This window comes from Streptopelia decaocto, assembly GCF_964273445.1.
Source record: "Streptopelia decaocto genome assembly, chromosome: 2".
Lineage (NCBI taxonomy): Eukaryota > Metazoa > Chordata > Aves > Columbiformes > Columbidae > Streptopelia > Streptopelia decaocto.
In genome coordinates, this window is record NC_138655.1 from 13,070,679 (window position 1) to 13,095,876 (window position 25,198).

Here is a 25,198-nt window from a genome sequence, read left to right on the forward strand (position 1 = left end):
CTGTCTTTCGTTCTGAAGATAAGCTCTGTTCTTTCCCCAGTTTGATGAGTCCCATGTCATGCCTTTACAGTCCTGCCAAGAGAAAATGGATAGTAATTTCTTCCCAGCCCATTATCGCAGCTCTTTAAACAACCTGAGGGCTGTAAATTAATGATTTAAGTCAGGCCCTGATTAAAATCCTGCTATCAACAGGGAAAGTCAGAATGATTTCTCTGTCTGTGAGTTGCCCTCTCAGCCTAGTCACCTCCTAAGTTATCCCCTGAAGGAGATAAGGACTTGCAGTCCCCATCGGCACCAACTCCTGAGATGTGGTAGGAGCATAGCTGGGAAAGAGATGGGGCTTTGTGAGGTGGGCCTGTCAGGCAGGGAAATGCTGTTCCCACAGAGGCAAACATGGCCTCAGGACAGCTGCATGGTCTCCATCCTTGGGAGTTTCTGAGATCTGACTGGATAAAACCCTGAGCAACCTGGTCTGATCTCATGGTTCACTCTGCTTGGAGCAGGAGGTTGAACTAGAGACCACCAGAGGTCCCTTCCTCCCTGGATTATCCTAAAATCCTATAATCCTATGAGAGAAAAAGTAGATGAAAAATAATGTGACAGGGCTGACAGATAGAGAGTCTGTGTCAAGGAGACGGGCTTGTAAGCATCTCTGTGTCTGACCCCTTCCCCCTTTTGAGTGTCCTGCTCTGCAAGGGGAAGGGTCTTTCAGACCGAGATCCTCTGAGGTGTGATGGCTGATGGCATCTAATTCCCATTGAAAATATTATTTCTGAAGCACTGGATGTCTGTCTCCCTGCTCATATGAGTGCCACAGCAGTAGTACCTGGCCGCCTAGTTATAGTCTGTGAAAATGGGACAAAATAAATGGAAAATGGGAAAGATGGAGGGCTTTTAAGAATGGTAATCTGTGTGTCACACAGGTGTAAAAGGATGTTCTGACATTTTAGAGGCCTGATCTTCCTTTGCCAACATTTCTAGCAACCTGAAAATATCAGGGGCAGATCCTGTACCTGAAATGAACCATCTGATTCCAGATTTGCCTTTATCAAAGGTATTTTAATGTTCAGACCCAGAAAGAGCAGAGCAGTGCAGGATCTGCACATCTTCTCGTTGCTGTTGCCATGGGGCTCTTGTAACCAGAAACCATAGAAAGGATAGATGAATAATCTGCTTAGGTGTCCAGTGTTCCTGGTGATATTTCATCCTCCAGAGGTCACACTGTATGTTCAGTCCGAGATAAGCTGGCAGATACCCATTCTCAAATGACATCATTTGAAGTAAAAGCCAGCGGTGTCTGAAATGCACATGAAGGAGCTGTTTTAGGCAAAGGATTTGTTTTAAAATATTCCAACAAGAGTGCTCAAAGCTATATGAGTGGTTTCTGTGAAAGCTCTAGAAGTTCAGCACACTTTAAACCCAGCTATGTCCTTATTTAATGTGAAGCCAAATTTCTTTTTGCCTGAAGACTGTTTTAATTAACGCTACTAGGTCATTCTAACTAAAGAAGGAGGAGTACAATCGCTTTCATCTTAATCTTTCACTCTTTAATTAGAGATTGGCCTGAAACCAAGCCAGGAGCCCACACATCTTCACAGCCACACATACTGGGCCAAACTCATTATTGAATTACATGCTATATCTCTCTATCTGTACACAACACCAACAGTGGTGGCAGTGACACTTGTGAAGTTGCTCTGTTTTTCCAATACTGTAGGATTAAAACTTGTCTCTGTGCCTCTATAACACAAGTTCAGGTCAGGGGTTCAAAATTCAAGTTCAGATTTCAAGACCAGGGGTAGTCTGTTACCTCGCCTGCAAAATCAGAACCAAACCCAGATTTGATCAAGCCTTAAACTAAGCCTTAGTTCAGAATTAAGTATCATAACAATGTGAATGACAGATGTGGTGATGGGACACTCAGGGAAATCATGTTTGCTAAGCAGCTAAATAGAAAATGAGTAAAGCAGAAGTAACAGAGTAATGGGAGGGAAGGATCATAAGAGTATTTGAACTGAAAGAATAAGAAGACCAGATAGCTGACCACAGCAGACTTCTCTGTGGGCAAGCGGCATCATTCACAAGTTGCAACTAAGGAACTTCTAATCAGACATACAGAAAAAAATCTTCACCAGGAGAGTGTTTCAGGACTGGAACAGGTTGTCCAGAGAGATTGTGAAATCTCCATCTCTGAAGATTTCAAAAATTCATCTGGACAAGTCCCTGGGCAACCTGATCTAACTCTGACGTTAGCTCTGCTGTGAGCAGGAGGTTGCACTAGGTGAGCTCCCAGGGGCTCCCCAACCCAATCATCCCATGACTCTGGGAGAATTAGGTAGTTTGTGAGCAGAAGACTCTCTCCTCTCCAGCTTATAACAATTAAAATGGTGTCAGGTGCCCATGTTACCCTGGTTGCTCTCCCAGCCTGGGCTGAAGCCCATCATCCCAGCCAGCCACCACTGCTGCTTGGGGCATCTTCCCATCCTCTCCAACTCATGGCATCTGATTAATTCTGATCCCTGTAATTGTCTCTTTCAACATGAGGAATGTTAATCCTGGGGTTTGCTCCCTCTCCCAGTTTTACAAAGACCATAATAAGGAATATTTTTTCTTGTCCCCCTGTCTATCTGGACTGCAAATTCTGGGACAGTGATGATCTCTGTCTTGGTAACTGTGCGGGCTGGTAGTCATCGAGACAGCACGTATAACACTGAATAAGCTCAGTGAAGTTTCTGCCTTGAACAGTCCTTCTTCCTTATCCATATTTGTTCATTTTCACCTGAATTGTAATAGGATCAGTGTATGAGTTTTAGGAGTTGTCTGACATCACCAGTCTTCTCTGTGCACCTGTCTGCTGGCTGATCAGATTACAGCATTTTTCCGCTCTGCTGCTCTGTGCATGGTAATAGACATTTCATCATCCCATTACATTAAAACATAAGAAGAGCAGCTCTGGGTCAGATCAAAGGTTCAACCATCCTTATCCCAAAACTGAGCAACCCCAAACTCTTAAGGAGGGAGAGCAGAAGGAGCAGGGTGAGTACACAGCATTGCAGCAAAGTGGTTGTTCTTTGGTAGACGTTTCCATTTTCTAGAAACCGGCCACTGATGCCGTTCACACAGCAGTTGTTGCAGAGCATTGTGGTTTTTAACACGCCCCAGTGGCTCCAGCCTCCTTCAAGGGCTATGGGGGACCTGCAGCATCACATACCACAGTGCTGCTGGGTCACATAACCTGCGAAGGAGCCCACCTTTGCATTTGTATGTGGCATTCAGACCTGCCCATAATCTGTGCAACATCCCACTCTCGAGGTTAATGAGGTGTCCCGTCCTCCCTGAAAAGACTGCTCAGGCCTGGTTCAGTCAATAGCATGCCAACCTAGAAAACCTGCCCCAAGAACTCATTCAGAGACAGACTTTCTCAGAAACAGCTCTTCCCTCTCAGCGGGAATCATGCTGCAGCAGTAGGAGCCATATAGGACATACTGTTCTAGGATACGCCATGAAAAATGATTTCTAGTTTATTTATAAAGGAAATCCTAACTAAGCAGTGGTGATGTGCCCACTTGGTTGGAGATGTGTCTGAAACCATAATCTCTGGAAAGAAAGAAGAGAGAGTTGTCAAGCAGGCAGCAGGAGCTTCATTGCTCAGGAGCCTTGGCCCCAAATTGGCAGGGAGCTGTGTGGGGACTCAGCAGGGATCAGCAACCCCCCCGAGAGCAATGAGCTATTTAAACAGCACACGCTGTACTCTGGGTTAGCAGGAGTTTGCATAACCATGCAAAGCCCTCGAGTCTGGGATCTTCTAAATAAATGCCACATTTATCAGTATCTAAAGAAGAAGAACATCCCACCTACTCTTCCCCAACCTCATAAAACAGGGTTGTTAGTGAAGTCAGATAGCATCATTTGTTTCTTTAAGGGTTAAAAAAATAATCCACATCCACTGCCAGGAAGAGGCAGAACTAAACAGGCAGCAAAGAGTTAGAGCCAGAACAGAGATATAAAGCTGAATCAATCATCAAAACAGACCGCAATGAGAGCATATACATACAGAGCAAAAAAGAAAGCGAGAAGGCGTTTTGTTTGGGTAGCTAATGTTCTCTGGACGAGGAGAGAGAAATTCTCCTTTGGGTTATTAATGCCACTCTAAATATTTATAGCAAGATCATGGCCAGCCGGTGAGGCAGCGGCGGCGGGGAGCAGGGAAGGGAGGGCACATTTTTCCCAGCGCCCCAACATCGTCCTCCAGGTCGTCTCTTTATTTGAGGGGAGGGAAAAGGCTGCGCATGGCCACGTTTACCATCAAAGTGACTCGTCTGCAGGAGTCAAGTCCCATGGCTCCTGCCTTTTCCCTCCCTCACCATTCCTGGCCATTCACACACACAGATTGTGCAGGAAGGGAAGATGCTGCAGCCTCCAAAAGCCATGCCAGCCCAACTCCACCCCGTCTTTAACAAAGGTCTGGGCCTTCGGGGTTTTGTCTAGCCTTCAGGCATTTCACCATGTTCTTGCACTGCATTGAAAAGTCTCTGGGAAAGGTCACGTACCACACGACCCTGATGCAAAGCTGTTGTTTTTAGAGGAACAGGCTGCCCCCATCCCTGCAGTCTGCTGGGACGTGGGGGCAGGAACATATGGATGGTTGCAAACACCAGCTCCGCATGGGAGCTGACATAAGGGCACTGTGGCTCCCAACACTTTTCGCTCATTTGCCTCACTGTGACTAGACACAGACATGACTCACCCATGAGCTTTGACTTTGAAAATATGAGAAGGAGTTTTGCTTTAACCTTGTGTTTCCCTGTGGTAGCGATGCTTAGAAATGACATTTTGGATTCAATCCCATCCCAGAACAAAAGGAGGAATTTCAGCACAGATGAGGGCCCCAATCTGGTTATCCAGGCATGGGCAGCCCATACCATTTTTCTCGAAATACCCAGGAAATTGCCACAGTGATAGAACACATCACACTGGACCTACTGGAGACCCTGGCCAGAGGGCAGCTGGGGTTGTGGAGGATCCTCTACTGGCACAAGGTACTAAACTGATCCCAGCCCTGGGGATGGATTTAGGCTCATCATCGCAGATACCTACATGGGAGTGTTAAATATGGACACCTACATGTGATTGAGGCTGCTGGGCACCTGTGGAGACCTAGCAGTGCCTGGAGGACTGTTTACATGTGGTACTTACTGCTGACCTGAATAACTCAGCAGACGCGGTTGTATTGACTAGACCTCACTGGCTGCACAAGGAGCTCAGGCACCTTGTTCATGTGGAGAAATCTGCAGTTAGTGACCCCATTGAGGTGTCTGTCCTGGAGACCTAAGTGCCAGCCTGGGACCTGCCACCCTGAGACCCTCGTTTCCAGCTTGCTGTGCTCACTTCAGCGACCCGCTCCAGTCCTCCCACCCATAATGCTGAGCTTCCTCAAGCTACTGCTCGAGAAGATCCTCACTAAGGGTTTCAGAGAGCTGAGATCCTTACACAAAAGGCCACAACTTGATATTTTCTACATGAAATATCAAGCAGCAACATAAACTGCTCCAAGAGAGAACTTCACTGCTTGGCTGCTACCCAGGTAACTGGGGCAGCCCTGGGTGTGGGGGTCCCAGTTCATCATCATCTCCCACCAGACTGCAATGAGCCAATGCTCCCCAGATCTCTCCATAAGGTGGAGACATGGTCTGTCCCACCAGGGTCCCTGGAAGCCCTTCTCTCTCCCTCTTTCTCCATGACACTACCATGACGGTGCATTACCTAGCACGAGGCGTTGCAGACTGTTTACAGGCTTCTAGAGTTCCCAGGCACTTTAGGACAGGGTCCTGCTGCTGTTTCCAAATGGACAGCCAGGACTTTTATAAGTGAACTTTCCTCTCTGTGTCTATTTATTATATGTAAACATTTGCCAGAAAAACACCACTCGGGCATGCTCAGTACCGGCCAGGTCATTGCAAAAGGCAACGGCGGCGTCACATGTGATAACAGCGAGAAGTCCGTGTGCGCCTATTCTTAGCGCTGGAATGTATACAATGCCCCACCACCTCGCCGCTCCTGCGCACAGCTCCCCAAAGCGGCAAAAGTGACTTCAGAATAAACACACGTCCAGAAATCACCCTCTATGAATCACTTTACCTACTGAAAGAAACGTCCCATGGGTTTATAGGTTTTTTTATCCAGGCTCTAGCTATGGAAAATCTCAGCAGAGAATAAACGACAGAGAGTAAGTGCCTGCAGTGAAGGACAACAGAAGGTAAACGTTTCTACCCTACCGTTTCACTGCAGGTTGAGCAGTTAGCCATGACAGTAGATACTCATCATATTGTTCTGCCTGGCACTTAATTTAGTCATTGTGTGTCTGCTTAACATAAAAAAAAGAGAAAACCCACAGCTAAGCAGAGTTAATAAATAACCATTTTAATGCAGATTCCCAGTCTCTAGGGTTTCGTTTGCCCTGCTGCAGAGTTCATCTCTGCCAGATTTACATTCTTTGGGAGTGACTAACTCTAGGGGAAAGAGGCGCAAGCTACTAAACTGCTAATACTTTAAAACAGCGAATAAATGTCTAAGCACATTTATTCGGCGTGATTAAAATGAACAAACCAATCGCTTCAGCCGTCGAGCTTTCATCTCAAATCAGTGAGATAACGGCAGTGCTTTTGCTTCTTGCCAGGGACACAGGCAGCACTGACCTCAGAGCTGCAACCTATCTGATAACTCTATGAAAATTTTAAAGGGTCTTAGCGATCTTTTAGCTTCTTTATTATTTTCCCACTGTGTTTAACCCACGTTCCATTTTTATGCTTAACAGTGAACGGATATTTAGAGCAACATCAAAGTCCTGATTTGTTCCCTTGGAGCTGGATATTTCAATAAAAGCTGCTAAGAATTTGGGGTCTTTTCTGCCAAGTCCAGAATTCATCTCTCTCCTATTTTGCTATGGAGGAAGGATCCACTGAGGAGTTTCTCTTCAAAGACCAGGACTTCTCCTCCGAACTGCTGAGGCAGCTGAATGCTCTGCGGCAGAGCAGGATGCTGACTGATGTCACCCTCTGCTCCGGGGGCTTTGAAATCCCCTGCCACCGAAACGTGCTGGCTTCCAGCAGTCCATACTTCAAGGCAATGTTCTGTAATGACTTCAGAGAAAGTCGCCAGGCTAAAGTCGTCCTGAAGGGCATCGACGCCGAGATTCTGGATCAGATTATACTTTATGTTTACACGGGTGAGATTCTTATATCCGCTGAGAATGTTCTTTGCCTGTTGGAGACGGCCTCCATGCTGCAGTACGCCAAGCTGTTTGAGGCCTGCTCTGCCTACCTTCAAGACAAGCTGACTCCTGACAACTGCCTGAGCATGACCAGACTGGCAAAAGTCTTGAACTGCCAAAGCCTGAATAAAAAAGCCAAAGCTATGGCTCTGAAATGCTTTCCCGAGGTGGCCTCTTCTGAGGACCTGAAGGACCTTTGTCCCTTGGAGCTTATCGATTACCTTGGGGATGATGAGCTCTGTGGGGAAGAGGAGCAGGTCTTTGAGACACTGATGGTCTGGATCCGGCATGACCTCCAGGCAAGACAAGGCTACATCCAAGAGTTGTTCAAGAAGGTCCGGCTTCAGTATGTCCATCCAACTTTCCTCTTCCACTTCATCGCCAATGACTCTCTCGTTCAGTCCTCACCGGCTTGCAGGAGCATCCTTGAGTCAGCCTGGAGACATATGTTTTCCTTGTACAGCACCAACACGCCTGACGTCAAGCCCATGTTGCACGTTCCTCGCAGGTACTCCAACCAAGAGTTCCTCATCATCATTGGTGGTAGGAAGGACGGCCAGCAGACCACAAGGGATGTCCTGCTCTATGATGACAAGACCAACCAATGGCTAAGCCTGGCCAAACTTCCCATGCGTCTGTACAAAGCCTCTGCAGTGAGCTTACACAGTAATATTTATGTGCTTGGAGGGATGTCTGTTAGCAATAAGAAAAGCCAGGTCAGTGATAATATTTACATTTACTCCCTCAAACTCAATCAGTGGAGGTTGGTTGAACCCATGTTAGTTCCACGTTACTCCCACAAAAGCTTGGCATATAAAAATTATATTTTATCATTCGGTGGAATTGGCAAAAACCAGGAAATCCTGAATTCTGTGGAAAGATACGATAGCATCTACAACACCTGTGAGAGCATGGCAAACATGCCCGTTGCTGTCCTTCACCCTGCTGTTGCTGCCAAAGATCAGAGGGTCTACCTGTTCGGGGGAGAAGACATTATGCAAAACCCCGTCCGGCTGATCCAGGTAATGGTCAGTCCTGCTTTCCAGGTAATGGTCAGTCCTGCTTCCATCTAAAATATCCAGTGCTTCATCACTGTCCTGATGAAATAAAACCCCACAAAGAACTTTATTGTGAGTTGTAACAAGAGCCAGGATGAGTTGACACACAGCTTCAGGGAAGTCTTATCTGCAAGGAGCATTGCAACTCTTTCATTTTCCCCTCGGAGTGTCTTTCAGGCACAAGCCCCAAGGTACTTGTTCGGGTGTCAGTCAGTTCTGCTGCGGTGGGGCGCTGGGGCCAGGGCTGCTGCGGGCGATGCTATGGCAGGTGGTGGCCCAACCCCCTGCCTGGCTTCATGCCTGTGGCCAGTCTCACCCAAATCAGTGCTTCCCACTCGGCAGCTGAGCGGGGGTCTCAGCCGCACACCTGCTCACTCGCAGCGATAGCAAAGATTTGCGACCATTAGAGTGATTAGATTCTCACTCATCAAAAGGCCAGAACTTAAACTGACAGTTATTTCATATAAACAGTGTTGTTAAAAATGTGGCTCCTGACACATGTTGCTGGCTCTCTGCCTGCTTTCAGCCATTAAACTCTATTAGAAGGAAAAAACACATTAAATCCTTCTTATCTGATTTGATGCTTTAGAAACGTTGTACTGTTATTTTCTCCATGTGTGTTTTACACTGGTTTAGATGTTTTAACTAAGAAGGATCATTAAAAGCTAAGATGGCAGCCAGCACATGAGCAATACTCTTTTACAGTGATAACACTCCTGGTTATCAGGGGAAGGAAATGTATTTATCAGTTAGTGGGGAGATGTCCTGGAGATATTTGCCAAACTAAGAAGCAGATGTTGTGATATAAAAGTTTGCGTCACCCAGATGAAGATGACTGGATGATCTGGCAACAGCTCTTTTTCTCACACAAATTGATGACTTAGATATCACTCTAAGTCCCATCAACAAGTTCCTGTGCCAATCTGAGTACATATGAGCCACCAGCACAAATATAGCATCTGGGCAAACACACTGGCTGCCAGCAGATCTAGGTGAAACTGAGGTTTGTTTGCCTAGGAAATTGCTAAGGCTAAGGCAAGAATACACAGAATAACTGGAAAATTAAATTAAACAGCTTGTACTTTGGGAGAGCATTATCCAGGAGTTACAGTGATTTAACAGCCATGCAAAGATTTACAGCTGAGAAGCTTGCATATGGCAGATACACCCTGCCTTAGTGCATGTGCTAGCATCTCCTGGGCAGACAAACCCGGAGAACTAGAGCGCCTTCAAAAGGGACATATTAGGGAAAAAAGAGGGTAAATTCTCAGATTTACAGCAGTTCAAGCCAGAGGATTGTATCCGTTAGGACAAAATAAAAACCATCAGTTCCTCTGTAATTAAAATTGTCAGTTAAAATACAACATAGACAGCTGTGTGTGTATCTTTATTTATTTGTCAGGTTTACCATGTCTCCAGGAATACATGGTTTCGGATGGAGACCAGAGTCGTGAAGAACGTCTGTGCACCAGCTGTTGTGATTGGAGACCAGATTATCATCGTAGGTGGTAAGGGTTCTGTTTAGCCCTCCCTCCTACCTTCCCCTGCCCAGATCCTGTGGGATTTCGCAGCCTGTCTGCTTAGGGTGCTCACTCAAAAAGCACATGGAGCTTGGGAAGGAAAGGAGGAGTGTGGCCACTCTCCATATTCATCTCTCATGGGGTCTCATAGCCATGGAAGTGGGACAAGTTCTCCATGAGGCACCTTCTTACTCCAAGTAGCAGTACCTGGGTGGGGTGAAACTGAGGAAAAACCAACGCAAGCTCCTGCCCTGCAGAAGAAGGGAGGAAGCCAAGGGCATGGGGGTCCTGCTCCTCCCCTGCTGACTCACAGCCTGGCTCTCCCTGACTGCTCTTCTTGGATGGGTGGAGAACATGGTTACCACAAGGCCATGGATGGCTTGTTGAGATGAGTGGGCCACAGGACTATGAGGGGTTGATCAGTCCTGTAGCTGCCTCCTGGGGGTAACTGAGAAATGCCCTGAGAGGGGAGTAAAACACTCAAAGGGGAAACTTCTCAATGTCTTTTTCAACCCAAGGATCAGCCTCTGCCTGTGGCCCTTTGATGGAACTCATCTCATCAGTAGTTTGGCACTCTGCAGTCCTTAATGCAGCCCCTGTGACTACAGAATGGCACAAGAAAGCATGTGTTAGATTATTCAAGGGAAAATAAGATACAGGGAAGCTTTAGCACAGCAAAGTCTAAACTCAAATCATACAGGACTGAAACATGGTGTCTTGTCTCAGCAAGAGGCCACTGCTATCCTTTGCAGTGAGAACAGAGGAGAGCTGAGTCAAAAGGCACAGGACTGTCAAGCCGCTGTGTGGCAGATTAGCCTGACCTCAGACCACAGTGCCCAAAATACAGTATTTTAAAATCATAGAATCATAGAATGCTTTGGGTTGGAATCGACCTTAAAGATCATGTAGTTCCAACTCCCCTGCCATGGGCAGGGACACCTTTCACTAGACCAGGTTGCTCAAAGCCCGTCCAGCCTGGCCTTGAACACTTCCAGGGCTGGGGCATCCGCAGCTCCTCCAGGAAACCTGTTCCAGTGCCTCACCACCCTCACAGTGAAGAATTTCTTCCTTTATATCTAATTTAAATCTACCGTCTTTTGTTTTGAAGCCATTACACCTTGTTCTATCACTCCATGCCCTTGTAAAAAGTCCCTCTTCGGCTTTCTTATAGGTCCCGTTTAGGTACTGAAAGGCCTCAATAAGATCTCTCCAGAGCTTTCTCCAAGCTGAACAAGCCCAACTCTCTCAGCCTGTCTTCATAGGAGAGCTGCTCCAGCCCTCAGATCATCTTCACCTCTCTTATCTTTAAATGCATTAATCTGAAGGGCCTGTATTGACCCAAGTCTGCTGCTGCTGAGCTTAAGTTCTCAATTTATTTTGGTTTTTTTTTTTAACAAAAGCCACAGGAATCCATGTTAACTTTAAACATCTTTCATTTTGCTTGAAATCAGAGAGATTCACCATGTCCAGGTTTTATTTACCAGCATCCATGCCAAAACATTGGCCAAGCACTCAGTTATCAATAACAGTAAAACACACAAAAATAGCATTTTCTCTTAAAAAAAAGCTTTCATCATATTTCAAGTCCTCTTCACATCATAACAAAGGGGAATGGATTGGCCTAAACAAGACAGGTCTTGATTTTTGTCTGGGAAAGTGGCTTCTAGTCAGTTTGTTTGCTATGGACATATTTGTTTCTTTACAGCCCTCACACTTCAGCAGATGCAAGGTTACACCAGCCCTCAGTGGAAGAGCTGTCCACTGGTCACTGGCCTGGTGGCCAGCACAGATGTGGTGCCGAGAGCTTTGGGAGTGGCTCTGTGCTGTTGAGTATCCAGCTCCATTCGGCAGACACTACAACTCCAACCCAACAAGGCATTTCCCGTCCCTGGAGACATCCCAGGCCAGGCTGGATGGGGCTCTGAGCAATGTGATCTAGTTGAATATGTCCCTGCTCATTGCAGGGGGGTTGGACTAGATGACCTTTGAAGGTCCCTTCCAACCCAAACTTTTTTATGATTCTATGATTATTGCTCCCTTCCCATGTGTGTTTCTGTATTTGAGTGAAGCTCTAGGACTCTGTTAGATGAAAATAGATACTTTGTGGCTTTTCAAAGCACATGCAGAAAACTGCAAGTTCCAGCTCTGTCTGACAGGTTGCTTGCCTGATGTGATGGGGTTTATGGTGCTCATCAAGCCTTGGCTGCCAAGGTGTTATGAGATAGGATGAAGACAAACAGGAAAGAAAGATACACAAATGAGAATTCTTGTGACACATCATCACTTCCCAGCTTAGATACCTTAATTCTGCCTTTATAATAGGTTTTATTGAAGACTATCAGGAAATATATTATCGTTCCTTCCTTCGGCCATAAACTCTAATTCCCATGTCTTTTCCACCTCTGGCTTCGCATTTAGGGTACACCCGGAGAATAATTGCTTATGATACAAAAGGCAACAAGTTTGTTAAATGTGCAGACATGAAGGACAGACGAATGCATCATGGGGCCACTGTCATCAAGAACAAGCTGTATGTCACAGGAGGACGATCTCTCACTGTGGACAATGTCATCGAGGACTTGGATTCCTTGGACTGCTATGATCCAGAGACTGACACATGGACACCAAAGGGAAAACTCCCACACAAACTCTTCGACCATGGATGCCTTACACTCCAGTGTGTCCCCTGTTCTAACCTTCTCTAAACAACCTTTGGTACTCCCCAGGATGTTTTCTGCTTTCCTTCCTAGAAAGGACCCACCTTGCTCTTCAGAGAGCATATGGGGAATCTGCATGAGGTCCCACAAACTCCTGACCTTGAAGGCACTAGCGGTCTTAGTAATTCCCCGGGCACTCTGCCAGAAAGGTCATGAGCTTTGGTTGGGGTTGGCCTAGATGACCTTTGAAGGTCCCTTCCAACCCAAACTATTCTATGATTCTATGATTTGTGCTCATGCCGTATTCACCCGACCAGTGGTGCTGCCAAGTCCAGCCCAGAGGCCCTACCCACAGTCTCACCAGAAAACAGGACAAAGATTCTGGGTAAGAACCTGGTACAGGATTTGGCCTTGTTCAGACCTTAAAATGAAAGGGAAAATAAGGTCTGGGTAACTCATATTTGTGTTAGAGCGCAAACTCAGCTGCGTGCCATGGTCCTTTGCTACTTGGTGCTGACCAAGGACCATTTCCATTTTGAGTGGTGGGAGCATTTGGAACAGGAAGGCCAAGTTCTAGTCTTGCAACCAGCCCAGCAGCAACTGCCTGCATAGTTGTGGTAGTCATCTTATAAGAAATATAATTTTAATGTTCCTAACATCAAATTAGAAATTAGCAAAAGGCTGATGCTTCAATCTGAAATTCATATTGCAACGGGGTGCAGATTTGACTTTTCTGGCTACTTCTCTTTCATGGTGCAGGGAAGATTTTTGTTCTATCTGTCTGCTCATCAAAGGAGCAGGAGGAGGAGTGGAAATTATGTCTGTGTCTTTTTTTTTTTTGAAGGGGTCTTGTTTTGCAGCTCCTTTTGCATCAGGAATAGCAGTGGGGTTGGTTGATGGAACTTCTGAAATCTGGAGTAACAGAGGGAACACATGTAGGAAAGGGGATGTAAAAGAGAATAGGCATTTGGGAGGAACACCTTTTTTTTTTTTTCCCTCTCTCCTCTCTCCAGACCCCTGGAAAACAGCAATTAGAGAAAGCCAGTGACAGAAAACCAGCTTTCCAAGAAGAGCAAGTCTAAGTCTGCCACTTGGCAAAGCAGCTCTGGCTCCACCAATATTTTTGTGGGGTTCTGCCACTAAGTGCATATTTTCAAAGGGAGAAGATCAGTCATCAGATACTGAACCGACAGTGAACTGCTGTCAGGTCACCAGGCTTGTTAAAACTGCTGAGATAGCAAGGAACTTTAAAGATAGCACTAGTGACCACCATCCAGAGAAGGATGGCAGAAACACCACCTGCTTTTGAAAAAGAAAGTCTTTTGAAAAGGAAAGTCTTTTGAAAGAAAGATGGACTTTTCCAAGGGTGTAGGATGCCATGAGGAAACCATGCTCAACCCTGCCCTTCACATAAAGCTACACAGCCGTGTGGTCACCACCATGTTGCAGGACACCAACTCCAACTGCTAAGATCCCCTCCTATAAATCTGTATCTGGGAGCAGAAGGGTTACAGAAATAGCTAACAAAGTATGAGGGAGGCTGGAAGGAGGAATTGCCATTTTAACAATGTGAAATAAAATGGTTATTATTGTTTGTATGAGCTTTGTGTTTAGCAGTTCCCATTGTTCCCTCTACATTGTTGATAAAAGGAACTGAGTTTGTACCAGAGTTTTTTTGCCAGGGTTTCCTTCTAAGGATCTGAGTAACCTGCAAAAAAATGAGTGGGAACCCAAACTCATCTCCCAGCTCAGAAGCCTTTGGCTATGTTTCCCCTCTGTCTTTCAGTCTATATCATCATCTCCTCCCCATGCAATGCAGAGCTAAGTCACAGCACTTGCCAAATTGGACGAGAGCAGCGATTCATTCTGCTTCCTCACAGGCCAGCTCCAGCTCTCTGGAGAAAGAAGTCTTGTCATGGCCAATTATGGAAAGTCTGCCCTAGGGAGATGTTTATTCCTCACCCCGCAGTGCCGCCTTCCCTAACTCCTTCCTGTTGTGACCCCACTCAGCTCCAAAACTCCGGGAGACGCCAGCCCTGCCATGCATTTTAGCTGACACGGATTCCTGCCAGGCTCGTGACTGTACCCAGAACCGAGGAAAAAAAGCTGACTTGGGGCCATAACCCTGTGTTTGCAAACCATTGTGGTAGTCATTGGTTTACGCTTGGAAGCAAACTGATTTTTTCTAATTCCCGTATCATATAGCTAGTGATTTTCTCAGCATTCATGCGGTGACCAAATAGTACCTTGCACAGCTGTAGCTTAGTGCAAAGAAGAGTCACGGTCATAGCAGCGTTGAGCACAGCCCTCAGGGAGCCCTCACATCACCCCAAATCCCCAGTACTACCAAGGGCTGTGGCCACCTCTGCTCTGGCTGCAGCCCTCTGCTCCTTTCCTTCACAAACTCCTCATCTCTTGCCCATAATTCAAGGAATTTGAGTCCACTAGGCAGTAAATACAAAGCCTGGTTTCTGATAGACTTCTGTCTTGTGGTCAGTTGGCTTTGATTCAAACTCTGACCAAAGCTTTTGGGGCCCTTTGCAAAAGGGGTTGAAACCAGAGATGAGTGTTGAGCATTATCAAGGCAGATGAGGGCCAGCACAGTCGCTTGGTCACTGGAAGGCAGCAACACGCACAGCTTCAGGGCAGGGGATGTGCAGCCCCAGGGACAGCACTACAGCAAGAAGGGATGCTGCCTTTCTAATCAGGTGTTGGCCACCAGCTGACCCACCTAGAGCAATACCTTGTGCCATCCCGAGTGCTTTACAGTTCATAGAACCATAGAATAGTTTGGGGTGGAAGGGACTTTCAAAGCTCATCCAGTCCAACTCCCTGCCATGAGCAGGGACATCTTCAATCAGAGCAGGTTGCTCAGAGCCCTGTCCAGCCTGGACTTGAATGTCTCCAGGGATGGGGCATCCACCACCTCTCTGGGCAACCTGGGCCAATATTTTACTGCCCTCACTGCAACAAATTTCTTCCTCATGTCTAGTCTGAATCTTCCCTCCTTTAGTTTAAAACCATCACCCCTTGTCCTGTTGCAACAGGCCCTGCTAAAACATCTGTCACCATTTTTCTTACAGGCCCCTCTTAAGTCCTGGAAGGCTGCAATAAAGTCTCCCTGGAGCCTTCTCTTCTCCAGGCTGAACAGCCCCAACTCTCTCATCCTGTCCTCACAGCAAAGCTGTTCCAGCCCTCTGATCATTTTTGTGGCAGTTTTCCTATCCAGTGGTGCTACGGGTGAAGGAGGAATGTGGGTGAAAGCACTTCTAGCAAGGGTCCACCAAGGTACCTTCCTCCACTGTTCAGAGGGGACTTTTCCCAAGCAGGATCTGCAAGGCCAGTGCTACCCAGAACACTTTCTGAGTCACCACATGCTTTTCCAGAGGTCTCATCATCATAATATTTGAGCGCTAGCTAAGGTGGGAATTCCCCATGGGAGAGCAGCAAGGTATTTCACAAATACAATCATGGTCCCATGCAGAGGTGGGAATTTGTCGTTCTTTATTTAATAACCGTGGAAACCAAGGGAAAAAAGGGGCCTAGAAAGGGTCATTGACTTGGGGGTCACCTTTTGCAAGGGCTGTGCACCTGCTGCTTTTTTTCAAATCCATGAGTGCTGCAAAGGCTCATCAACCCCAAGGTCTTATTCTTGGGTGTCCCAAGACAGTCACTAGATCATGGAAACCATAGGACCACATGGCAGAAAGCAGCCTGCTCCATGGGACAGGGAGTTATGCAGCCCCTCATTAAAGGTACTTGTCTAACACATTGAAAATCCCTGATGAGAGACACTCTGCTCTCTCCCTAAATAACATATTTGAGTGTGTTATTAACCTCATAGCTTTGAATGCCATCTATCCTATATCTTCTTTGCTGTACTTTCTGCTATTGCCCTAGAGGTAAAGGGTAATTAATTACCCTTTTTGATATATTTATTTACATCTTTAAAGTTTATTAAGATGTTTTGAATTCTGTAGACTAAACAAACCCAGCCATTTCAATCTTTCCTCATAAGTCATGTTTTCTAAATCTCTGATCATTTTTGTTGCCCTCCTCTGGACAATTTCCAGTTTGACTGTATTTTTTTAATTATTATTTGAGTACAGAGCCGTGGCTCAGCCTTGCAGTGCTGAGAAGGGCAATAACTCCCTTCTGCATCTTACCTGCAGCATTCCTGGTCTCACAGCCCAGAGGACATTTGTTTTTTTCTGCAGCAGCAGCAGATCACTGACTCGGGTTCGGTTGTGCTTGGGATTAAGAAATGCTTGCAAGCTTGAGCAAGGTCACATGGAAAGACTGCGGGAGATCCAGGATCGCCCAGGGTTCTGCCATAGCTCCATCTTTGCTTTGGCTCCCCAGGGTCCCGAGCCAGATCCCGTTGAAAACAATGAGTGTCTCCACGGGCTTCAGCAAGAGGCTTTGGGCCAGGCCCTAATTATTGTGTTCCCAGCTGAGTTTGTTACTAATTCTATTAACAGCAAATATTTAATCTTTGAGTCATTTTCTATACTAGGGGAAAAGTTTCAGGAAAAAAAAAATAAGGAAGGGAGAATATTGCGTTTTCTTTTTAACTTTCTTCCAGTTCCCTTGCTGCAAACTCAGAGCTGAGTGGTGGTGGTAGGCAGCTTCGCTTTGCTTTGATCTTAGCAAAGAGCTTTGGAGGTTAAGCCTGTGTTTTTTCACTGTAACCGTTTATCAAACAATACAACCCTTTCCAAGGGCAGCTTTTTTCTTGTGCAGTAATATGTTTATAATTATAATGCATTTCCTGCTTCTTTTTGATTAAACACACCTGACAAAGTAGGAAAGATGTCAATGCATAAATAAACGGGCACTCTGAGTTCATCTCTTCGTCAGTCCTTTTTTTCCAAACGCCGAGGAGTTCACTGCGAGGTGAATCCTCTAGTGGAGAAGGAAACAATTGGGGAGAACATATATGAATAGCATACAGGGTAATTTATCCCTGGCATTATTCCTTAGCCTGACCTGAGAACCATTAATAATTGACAGTGGCAAAAACAGTCCCTTTTTAAAAATATAAACACCCATACTTTTTTTTCCAGCGGCTTGAAAACTCTCACAAACAGTCATATTCTCCATGGCACAAACAAGCATGAATTCCTAGGTACAAGCTTGCACCAGAAAAGGATCTGAAACCTGCTAATTAGTGGGCTCCTAATAATGTTTTCAGCAGGTATTTCTGATGAGTTTGTCCAAGGAACAAACGAATTACAGTGCATATGGAGAAAGTAGTGTCTCAGGCTGCCGTTGCCACCAAAGTCAGCAGGGCTCCTCAGGGTTTGTGCTGGAGCACTTGAGAGATTGATCTGGCCTCTTCTGTTTATTGAAGTTTCCAAAATAGTAGCAGAGTAGCGAGGAGGCAACTGCTCTGTCACTGGGCGAGTCACCCGCCGGCTCCAGCTGCCGCTTGTCACTTCTCTCCCCGGGCTCTTTGTTTTCCTGCACTTCTTTCATGTTGCAAGAACCCTTTCTGAGAAAAGCAAGGAGAAGCACGTCTCGAGCAGCCCCAGGGCAATTAGGTAAATACCTCGTGGCTGTTTTAAACTTGAGGCATCCTCACAGCTGTCAGAAACATTTGGCTTTAGGCTGAGTTGGAGCCATGAGGTATAATACTGATGGAGGTGAGGAAAGGTGGCAGAATCTGGTCCACTTCTTCATCTGGTCAGGCAGATGTCTACTCCGCTCTGGTGAGATCCCACCTGGAGTCCTGCGTCTAGCTCTGGACCCCCCAGTACAGGAAAGACATGGACCTGTTGGAGAGGGGCCAGAGGAGCCACAGAAATGATCAGAGGGCTGGAACAGCTCTGCTGTGAGGACAGGATGAGAGAGTTGGGGTTGTTCAGCCTGGAGAAGAGAAGGCTCCAGGGAGACCTTATCATGGCCTTTCAGTACCTAAGAGGGGCCTATAAGAAAAATGGTGACAGACTTTTTAGCAGGGCCTGTTGCAACAGGACAAGGGGTGATGGTTTTAAACTAAAGGAGGGAAGATCCAGACTAGACATGAGGAAGAAATTTGTTGCAGTGAGGGCAGTAAAACAGTGGCCCAGGTTGCCCAGAGAGGTGGTAAATGCCCCATCCCTGGAGACATTCAAGTCCAGGCTGGATGGGGCTCTGAGCAAACTGATCTGGTTCAAGATGTCCCTGCTTATTGCAGGGGGCTTAGACTAGACGACCTCTGAAGGTCCCTTCCAACCCAAATTATTCTATGATTCTATGTCTATAAACCATCCTCCTACATCTAAACCTCCCATGTCTAGTCCTCCTAAGTTTGTTTCTTGGTCAGGCCGTGTCTGTTCATGAATAAGCTGTGTCACATCACTGCTCCCTAAAGCACACATAATAGGGGCAGAGGTGTGTCCCCTTCCTCAGGTCCTCCAGTGCCACAGCTGTAATGACATCCCCAGAGTTTTGCCCTGCTCTTGGCACATGGCTGAGGTGTCTCCCTGCTCTTGGACAACTTCTTGGGTGAAACAACTGGGCAGATGAGCTCTGCAGATGCCCTGTACCCGCATTTGGAGGTTGGCACTGACTGCTTGGAGCACCGAGAAGTGACACTGGGGACCCTCGAGTTCCAGTTTTCAAGTTGATGGGATGTTACTGATCTGGTAAATCAGCCAAAACCAATCTGAGCCTTAGAGCAGAGCCCTGACACTGCTCTTCAGGAGCCAGGGGACTGCAGGGGAGTGTGTCCAGCCCCGAGGAGCAAAGAACAAACTGCACGGAGGTTGCTGCAACGTGGAACTTGGCTACAAAGCTTCAGTGCTGGGAAAGTGCAGTGTTTTATCCAGATCAGCAGCAAGCCCTGGAATTAATAGGGTTGATTAAACCGTTTTGATGTGCATGGTATGTGGAGATAAGGGCCCAGTTCTCAAGGGCTTCCAATGAAAATCAGATGTCGACCATAACAGTACGTGACATCCCCTGACAGGGCTGAGGACAGCTGCTGGAAGACAAGTACAAACCAACGGGGCAAAAGAGGCAGCTCTTGAGAGAGCAAAGTTGCCACAAACTTGCTGGATCTGTTTTGATGCTGAAATGATGTGGACCCTGGCACCAGGCAGATCGAAAGCAAGGGAGCTATGCCTGCTTTATGTTGTTATGACACATATATTTCCCTGAAAATGACATTAAAGAGTACCAGAGGCTCAAACATAGTTCTGTTTATCTGTTCCCTGGGTAAGGCTCTTACTCTTAGAGACAGCCTGAGCACTGCAGAATACGGCCCCTGTCAAGATCACTTTGCCTCTGGCATGAGGACCGTTAGCCAGCGTGACATGGGAAGCCAGCCCAGGGGGTCAGGGCTATGGCCCACTGCTGCCGGCTAGGACAGTGTCCCTTTGAGACATGCAAAGGGATGAGCCACTGGAGGAGACTCCCTGGCCTGCCCTGAGGTTCACAGATAGGAAGCCAATGACAGAGGACAGTTTCTCCCCAAGGTGTTGACCTGGGGTTCATCCTGTGCAAAAGCATGGAAAGGCTTCTCATCACCCAGGCTGTGTCGCTGGTGCCTCCATATGTTACAGGCCACCCTTCAGCCCTGGGTCTGCCTTGCAGTGAAGCTTGCACCTGAATTAGCCATTAATGGGATCCCAAATCCCCTCAACCCACGACATGAACTGACCCACACTTGTGCAAGCAATGCACACACAGCTGTAGCATCCTAAGGAGAAGACTCCCAGCAGCTTAACTGGGCACCTGCTCAAGCCTTGACCAAGGAGGAAAACAGGGAAGTCCTATGGACGTTCTTCAAGATGCTGTGACACTTAATGGATAATTCAGTCCTTCTTAAAAGAAGGCGGTCTTTGGGCTTGGGAGTTGCTGACTGAAGCCCTGAAGGCTTCTAGTTGAGGGATCCTGTTTAGAGCCTACATGAGTTGTCGTTCTACTCATTATAACTTGGAACAAATGTCAGTAAATAGAGTCTGTTTCTTCTCCAGGCGCAGGGGTCTCTGGAAATTTTCTCAATAGAAAAACAGCAACACCCAGTGAAAGTAGTGGTGCCTGCAGGCTGAAATACAAACGGTAGAGAAGCCAAAAGCATATTCACCCTCCCAAGCTTGAACTTACGTTTTTAATGGCATAAAATGTGACTTGCACAGTCAATCATGGATTTCAAGCCAAGAGTCCATTATTTGTGATGGCAGCATAAAATGCACAGGTCCTTACCCCAAAGAGCTATGAGATATTCAGAACAGAGGACACAGAAGACGCTCAAAGTATCATCAACTGGAGTCTCAAGGCATCCAGCTCATTTGTTAGACAAGAGCAGCTCCATATGCCATAACCTGTATAACTGAAATACCTCAAAATTTTAAAAAATTAGGTCCTCCTTATGGCTCCCTGCTCTATAGCCTGTCCCACAGATCAGCACGCGAAGGCGATCAAACAAGTGCTAAGGCCCAGGGCTTCCAGAAACTCAGACAACACTGCACACATGGTGGACAGGCATTAAATGTCTAGCATCAACCTCCTCTGTCCCCAGGTTCCCCATAGCAGGAGGGTGTAATTACCCTAAAACATACCTAGGAGAAAAGACAGCTCAGGGCTCTCTGATTTCCAGGAACAAACTATAAAAGCCATTTAGATTGACTGAAAATACTAGGGCACTTCCCATTCATATTTTCAAAGGAATTTCAAAGGCAAGGTGCAGACCGATCTTTCTAGGACTGATATCAAGGAAGAGAAATGCAGCTGGGGAAATGATTACATGGATTACATCCTTTATATTTCACAGAATCACAGAATCACAGAATGTTAGGGATTGGAAGGGACCTCAAAACATCATCTAGCCCAATCCCCCTGCCGGAGCAGGAACACCCAGATGAGGTTACACAGGAAGGTGTCCAGGTGGGTTTGAATGTCCCCAGAGTAGGAGACTCCACAACCTCCCTGAGCAGCCTGTTCCAGTGTCTGTCACCCTCACTGTGAAGAAGTTTCTTCTCATATTTAAGTGGAACTTCTTGTGTTCCAGTTTGAAACCATTACCCCTTGTCCTATCATTGGTTGCCACCGAGAAGAGCCTGGCTCCATCCTCCTGACACCCACCCTTTATATATTTGTAAACATTAATAAGGTCACCCCTCAGTCTCCTCCAAGCTAAAGAGCCCCAGCTCCCTCAGCCTTTCCTCATAAGGGAGATGCTCCACTCCCTTCATCATCTTCGTGGCCCTGCGCTGGACTCTCTCCAGCAGTTCCCTGTCCTTCTGGAATTGAGGGGCCCAGAACTGGACACAATATTCCAGATGTGGTCTCACCAGGGCAGAGTAGAGGGAAAGGAGAACCTCTCTCGACCTATGAACCACCCCTTCTAATACACCCCAGGATGCCATTGGCCTTCCTGGCCACAAGGGCCCAGTGCTGGCTCATGGTCATCCTGTTGTCCACCAGGACCCCCAGGTTCCTTTCCCCTACGCTGCTCTCTAATGGATCATTCCCCAACTTATACTGGAACCTGGGGTTATTCCTACCCAGATGCAGGACTCTACACTTGCCCTTGTTATATTTCATTAAATTTTTCCCCATCCAACTCTCCAGCCTGTCCAGGTCTCTGGATGCCAGCACAGCCTTCTGGTGTGTCAGCCACTCCTCCCAGCTTGGTGTCATCAGCAAACTTGCTGATAGTACACTCTAGTCACTCATCCAAGTCACTGATGAATATATTGAACAATATAGGCCCCAGTACTGACCCCTGAGGCACTGCACTAGATACAGGCCTCCAACTAGACTCCACCCCATTGACCATGACTCCCTGACTTCTTCCTTTCAGCCTGTTCGCAGTCCACCTCACTACCCGATCATCCAGAGCACACTCCACCAATTTAGAAGCAAGGATGCTGTGGGAGACTGTGTCAAATGCCTTACTGAAGTGAAGACAGACCACATCCACTGCTCTACCATCATCTATCCACCTTGTCTATAGTTACCCGGGTCCTTCTTCTTGCCCTTTTTGAAGACTGGAGTGACATTTGCTTTCCTCCAGTCCTCAGGCACCTCTCCCATCTCCCAAGACTTGGCAAAGATGATGGAGAGTGGTCCAGCAATGACCTCAGCCAGCCCCCTCAGCACCTGCGGATGCATCTCGTCCGGACCCATGGATTTATGGATGTCCAGATTGCCTAATTGCTCCCTAACCCAGTCCTATTCAACCGAGGCAAACTCCTCCATTGTCCTGCCTTCCTCTGGGGCCTCAGAGTAGACAGAGACAAAGAAGGCATTCAGTAACCCTGCCTTCTCTGTATCTTCTGTCACTAGGGCACCCACCCCATTCATCAGTGGGCCTACATTGCCTCTAGTGTTAGTTTTATCTGCCATGGATTTGAAAAAGCTCTTTCTGTTGTCTTTGACCCCTCTCGCCAGGTTTAATGCTAAGGAGGCCTTAGCTTTCCTAGTTGCCTCCCTACACCCTCTGACAACAGCCTTATATTCTTCCCAAGTGGCCAGCCCTTCCTTCCATGATCTGTAAACTCTCCTCTTCCACTTAAGCTTACCTAGCAGTTCCCTCTTTAACCAAATTTGTTTATATTGTTACAGCCTTTACATTTGTTTGATTCTAGAATACATTCTCCTCTGCTGATTTGTGGCTGGACTAATGCAAATACATGGATATTCATGTAAACACAACATACCGCTTTGTGGCTTCAGGATGTTGGTGAGCTCAGCTTGATAAGGAGAAAATCCCTTGCCAAGGTTTTAGTAGAAATCTGCAGACACACTGCTGGCAAAATCGTGGTACTGCCAGGCTCAGTGGGATATGGCACTTGCAAACAGTGTGAGTCATTTGCCCTGGAGCTGTAGGAGCAGAGAACATCTGAAGATCTAGATCAAACTGGTGAATCAGCAGCATCTGACACAGTTTAAGAGGTTAAGCCTATTTATAGACAAATGAGGGTAATTTTCATAGCTGAAGGGATTGGATTTTTTTTTTTTAATAAATTCATAATAAACTCTAGGGAGGAGAATACTGAACTCTGTACTCAGTTAACTCTCCAAGATGAGAGGAAGTTTGTTCAAGACAGGAATGGAGTCAAAGGAGACAGAAACTCAAGAGTGCATTGTCCTCGCTGCTTTGCTTTTTATCCACTCACAGGATTAAGTTATGCGTTCAGGACAGTACAAAGCATCCCTGTGGAGCCAGACCTTGATCTCCCAGCCTGGCACACTGGTGGGACACCCCTGACGCCCACGTGAGCACATTTGATGGGGGAAACTGGGATGAGGAGCTGTGAGGAAACAAGTCCCTTCTCTATAGGGGACTTTCTGCTCATACATTTCTCACCTGACTTCAGACTTCACTCTTTTTTATTACTAATGGTGAATGTGAGAGTTAGTTTCTCAGTGTGTATCAGCAGCGGAGTTCCATGGCATCTTCAGGCAAGTAACAAAGGATGGGATTTGCTGTGTAGTTGTGGGCAATTTGTTATTTATTTTGTATCTCCATTGCTCCATCATTAAAATAAGGATTATGCCAATCCCACAAGGGCATTGCAAATTAATCCATTAGAGCCCCCAAAATGCCATTTTTCATGAACTGCTGAACACTGCTGCTGTATAATCCCACTGCGGGCACCTACTCTTTAGGAAGCAAGCACATCTACAGAAAAAGCCATGCACTCTTCTATGAATATAATTATGATCTTAAATGAACTGATAAACAGCTGGTGAAGTAAAAAGACTTATAAAATTAATATAGGATTGATTTTGACTGAGGCTATACCCACCCCCCCCAAAAAAAAAAAAAAATCCTAAACTCTCATTTAAAGACTACCAGTATTAAGAAATGCATTTTGTAAATAATAGGGCTGAACTTAGCACCCACCTCCTTCTCCTACAATGTGTTTTTATACACTACTTTCCACAGAAAACAAGGATGGATTAAATATGGAGTCACAGACCCTCTGGGAGAAGAATGTGCCTTATGAAAAGGACACAAACACATGCAGTGTTTGCAGGTGGATTTTGCCCATGGGGTAGTAATGCTTTTACCTAGGCAAGGGCTCTTCTGCTTGGAGGCAATCTCTCACATAAGCTCAAAGATATGAAAATCATCCCTTTGAGGTCATCTGAAACTTCTTTTTTCAAATTCAGGGTAATTATGAGTACTCCACACATTAATTTAATTCCCAAGTATCTAATTTCAGACCATACCAAAACATACCATTTCCATAACATGTGTTTCTACATACAAGGTCTGTAGGACCAGGTCCTTGCTTATTCTCTTGGAAAAAGCAAGTTTTTCAGTTCTTTCAATGTTTTTGCACCAGCCTTTCTGAGATACCATCTTATAACCTCCCCTCAGCATCTGTTTTATTCTAAAAGGGTAAAAATACATCAAAGTCTCACACATTCTCACTACTTTCAAGGTTCTCCAATTATATTATTTATATGAATCCATTCCCTTTTTTTTTTGTTAGGGTTTATTTTATAGTTTAAGTTTCATATACCCAGTGGCAAGGACAGAGACCTGCAGGGTGTGTTGTTTTTAAAAGTCATTTTATTTTGTCTATTCTGTGATGAAAACTGCCTGTAAATGTAGGATTGCAAGGATATTTGGTAACCCGCCATCACTCCATTAACTTTAAGCTGATCCTAGGAACTGACATACTTGACTGTCCAGTTCCCAAGTAGTATTTGTGAACTGCAGGAGTCCTTCAATCGTGTCATTCAAGCCTG

The 25,198-nt window shown here is 46.2% G+C and overlaps 1 protein-coding gene across 9 annotated transcripts; it reads left to right on the top strand.

The window, feature by feature from the left end:
* The first annotated feature begins 6,100 nt into the window (after window positions 1-6,100).
* KLHL38 (kelch like family member 38) lies at window positions 6,101-24,087 on the top strand. Of its 9 annotated transcripts, XR_014183226.1 has the most exons (5): window positions 6,101-6,256; window positions 6,815-8,316; window positions 9,731-9,836; window positions 15,589-16,260; window positions 22,296-24,087. XR_014183226.1 is itself a non-coding variant. In XM_082044438.1 (4 exons), exons 2-4 carry the CDS (start codon window positions 6,943-6,945, stop codon window positions 22,349-22,351), a joined length of 1,536 nt encoding a protein of 511 aa, XP_081900564.1. In that variant the 5' UTR covers window positions 6,101-6,256; window positions 6,815-6,942; the 3' UTR covers window positions 22,352-24,087. The 9 variants fall into 9 exon arrangements, 8 of the variants coding, with proteins under 8 accessions (XP_081900564.1, XP_081900566.1, XP_081900567.1 ...); XM_082044438.1 differs by lacking the exon at window positions 15,589-16,260; XM_082044440.1 differs by lacking the exon at window positions 15,589-16,260 and having other exon boundaries at window positions 6,815-8,292.
* The last annotated feature ends 1,111 nt before the right edge of the window (window positions 24,088-25,198 follow it).

Coding starts and splice junctions, on each gene's coding strand:
- KLHL38 (XM_082044435.1), top strand. CDS start 6,943: ATGGAGGAAGGATCCACTGAGGAGTTTCTCTTCAAAGACCAGGACTTC. Junction 8,317..9,730: donor TGGTCAGTCCTGCTTTCCAG/GTAATGGTCAGT, acceptor TTTATTTGTCAG/GTTTACCATGTCTCCAGGAA. Junction 9,837..12,266: donor CCAGATTATCATCGTAGGTG/GTAAGGGTTCTG, acceptor CTTCGCATTTAG/GGTACACCCGGAGAATAATT.